Here is a 2687-nt window from a genome sequence, read left to right on the forward strand (position 1 = left end):
GTTATGGGTCGAGCGGCCTGAACATTCTCCTCAACTACAGCCTGAGAATTGGCTGCAGCATTCTCAGTATTAGAAGCTTGTGGATTAGCTGCTTCAGGATCAGGGATTGCAGCCCTCTGATCATCTAAACTCTGACATGATACATTACGCAGATGACCATCCTAGTCATGTGGGTCTCCATTTTCGTCCTGAATCAGCACTAGAGTCACAACCATGTCTGCTCGCGGAATGATGTCGATCAATGTTCGGGTAGAAGTGGTGATCGGTGATAGCTCACAGGTATCAGTCGAAGAAGTTGAGTTGACGTCGATCGATCTTGCGCGTATCTCTTTGCAGATTGAACAACTTTACTCTCTCAAATAAGAGGTTCAGTTGTAGTACTTAGGGATCAAATCCACAGGGAGCATGGGCACACAATAAACTCAATCCAGTCAATGATTATGCTAGGCAATAGATTTAAATGCAGTAAACAAGTAAAGCAGTTTGATTTGTTTGTTGTAAGTTTTGAGAACAAATAGCTAGATCAATGGTTTCAGGCGATCATGATTATATATATATATATATATATATATATATATATATATATGATAAAGGTGTGTGAATAGAACTCGATGTCTAATGGAAAGATATCCAGCTTCCGCTGTGAGTCTAATCTATTGACTAAGTCAAGTGTTTCAGCAGTCGCATGTTAACATGGATTGGGAGTCGATCGAAGTTATTGAATGAGTGTCAATCGACACTGTCTTAGGCAAGCGTTACCAAACTGATCTATTGGTTCACTAGTTTTACCAGATCAGTTGTCGCTTGTTTCTAGCAATCCTAGCTTAGCAGGATTAATTTAGGTGAAGAACCTACCGTTGTAGTTGTCTACAATCCTAGGTTCAGGGTTCTCGTTAGCTACTCTAGAATAAGAACAATTCTGATGAAGGATATTTTATGGTTCACCCTAGCAATTCTATATGTTTGGCTAATCCATCAAAACCCAAATTAACACTAAATCTAACAAAGGAAATCTACTAAGACATGATCAAGCAAAGCATGACAATAAACTGAATAGAAAGCATAAATAGAATAAGGTTAAGAAATCAATGAAGTTCCAATACAAAGCTCTAAAGGAGTCTTGGATATTCTTTCTAAATCTACTAAAAACCCTAAAACTGTTTGTTGTGAATATTAGAAATTAAAAGTGTGGTGTTCTGCCCAAACAATGGCATACACTATTAATATTAGGTAAAAGTCGGCCAGGGGTAGTCTTGTAATTACGTGGATTATTTGGGCTCAAGTCGGCCTCGAACAAGTCAGCCTGCTACGCGCATCGCTGTCGATTAACGACAAGGTATCTTTGTCGATCGACACTCTATCTGAATGTCGACTCTAGCCGGTTTCTGAACAGCTACGAGTTTCTTCTATCTTTCGCTCCAAAATGCTCCATAATTTCCACATTGCTCCAGAACATACATGAACCTGAAAAGACTCTAAAAATACTCCAAAGCATATATATATATATATAATAGTTTCTAAAACAATCATATACCATGGCTAAAAACTGGTAAAATCCATGGTATATCAACACACTTCGCTGTTAACCATGTTGCAAAAGTATCGCAAAGCTCTTGGCTATACTCTTGATGGCATTTCAAGAATCTCTCTGGACTTGTGCATGCATAGGATCCACTTGGAGGATGAGTCAATTTGTCTATTGAGCATTAGATAAGGCTGAATCCAAAATTGAAAGAGGTTGTCAACAAGGAGATCATGAAACTCTTGGAATCTGGAATTATCTATCCTATTCCAGACAGCAATTGGGTCAGTCCAGTGCACGTGGTTCCTAAGAAAGGAGGAGTCACAGTGGTGAAGAATGAGAAGGAAAAGTTGATTCCTACATGAACTGTTATAGGAAACATGGTGTGTATTAACTACAGGAAGTTGAACGCTACGACAAGAAAGGATCACTTTCCTTTACCTTTCATTGATCAGATGCTGAAAAGGCTAGCAAATCACCCGTACTATTGCTTCCTAGATGGGTACTCAGGGTTCTTTCAAATTCCCATCCATCCAGATGATCGGAGAATATCACTTTTACTTGTCCCTAAAGTACTTCTGCATATCGCAAGATGTCTTTTGAACTTTGTAATGCTACTACCACATTTAAAGGTATATGATGTCTATCTTTACAGACATAATTAAAGATTTCATGGAGGTCTTTAGGAACGATTACTTAGTCTATGGGTCTGATTTTTCGTTATGCCTAGACAACTTGTGCAAGGTGCTAGCTAGATGTGAAGAGAAGCATTTGGTTCTGAACCGGAAGAAGTGTCACTTTATGGACACTAATGGGATTGTTTTAGGACACAAGGTTTTAGCAGCTGTTATTAAGGTGGACAGAGCTAAGATCGGGTCGTGATAGGACTGCCAGCACCCACTAATGTGACATATACAAGGAGCTTTTTGGGACACAAGGTTTCAGCAGCTGTTACTTCCTTCCAAAGGAACTCATTTCGCCTTGCCTTCCGATCTTCTGCATAACAACTTGTTGCATTTCCATCTCGATGAGCTCATCAAGGAGCATCTTCCACAGTTCCATGCTATTGCAAACATTTCTATACAGAATCTGGATCAGTTCCAATGCCTTATAATAGATGCTCTTCAAACCATATGGGCCATCGAGCTACAATGCATGGGCCCCC

At 39.6% G+C, this 2687-nt stretch overlaps 1 protein-coding gene across 1 annotated transcript; it reads left to right on the forward strand.

The window, feature by feature from the left end:
- The first annotated feature begins 213 nt into the window (after positions 1-213).
- Positions 214-2404, forward strand: LOC106314634. Its single transcript, XM_013752476.1, has 4 exons — positions 214-279; positions 1711-1871; positions 1923-2024; positions 2155-2404. Exons 1-4 carry the CDS (start codon positions 214-216, stop codon positions 2402-2404), a joined length of 579 nt encoding a protein of 192 aa, XP_013607930.1.
- The last annotated feature ends 283 nt before the right edge of the window (positions 2405-2687 follow it).

The sequence above is a fragment of the Brassica oleracea genome, chromosome C9 (assembly GCF_000695525.1).
Source record: "Brassica oleracea var. oleracea cultivar TO1000 chromosome C9, BOL, whole genome shotgun sequence".
NCBI classification, from domain to species: domain Eukaryota; kingdom Viridiplantae; phylum Streptophyta; class Magnoliopsida; order Brassicales; family Brassicaceae; genus Brassica; species Brassica oleracea.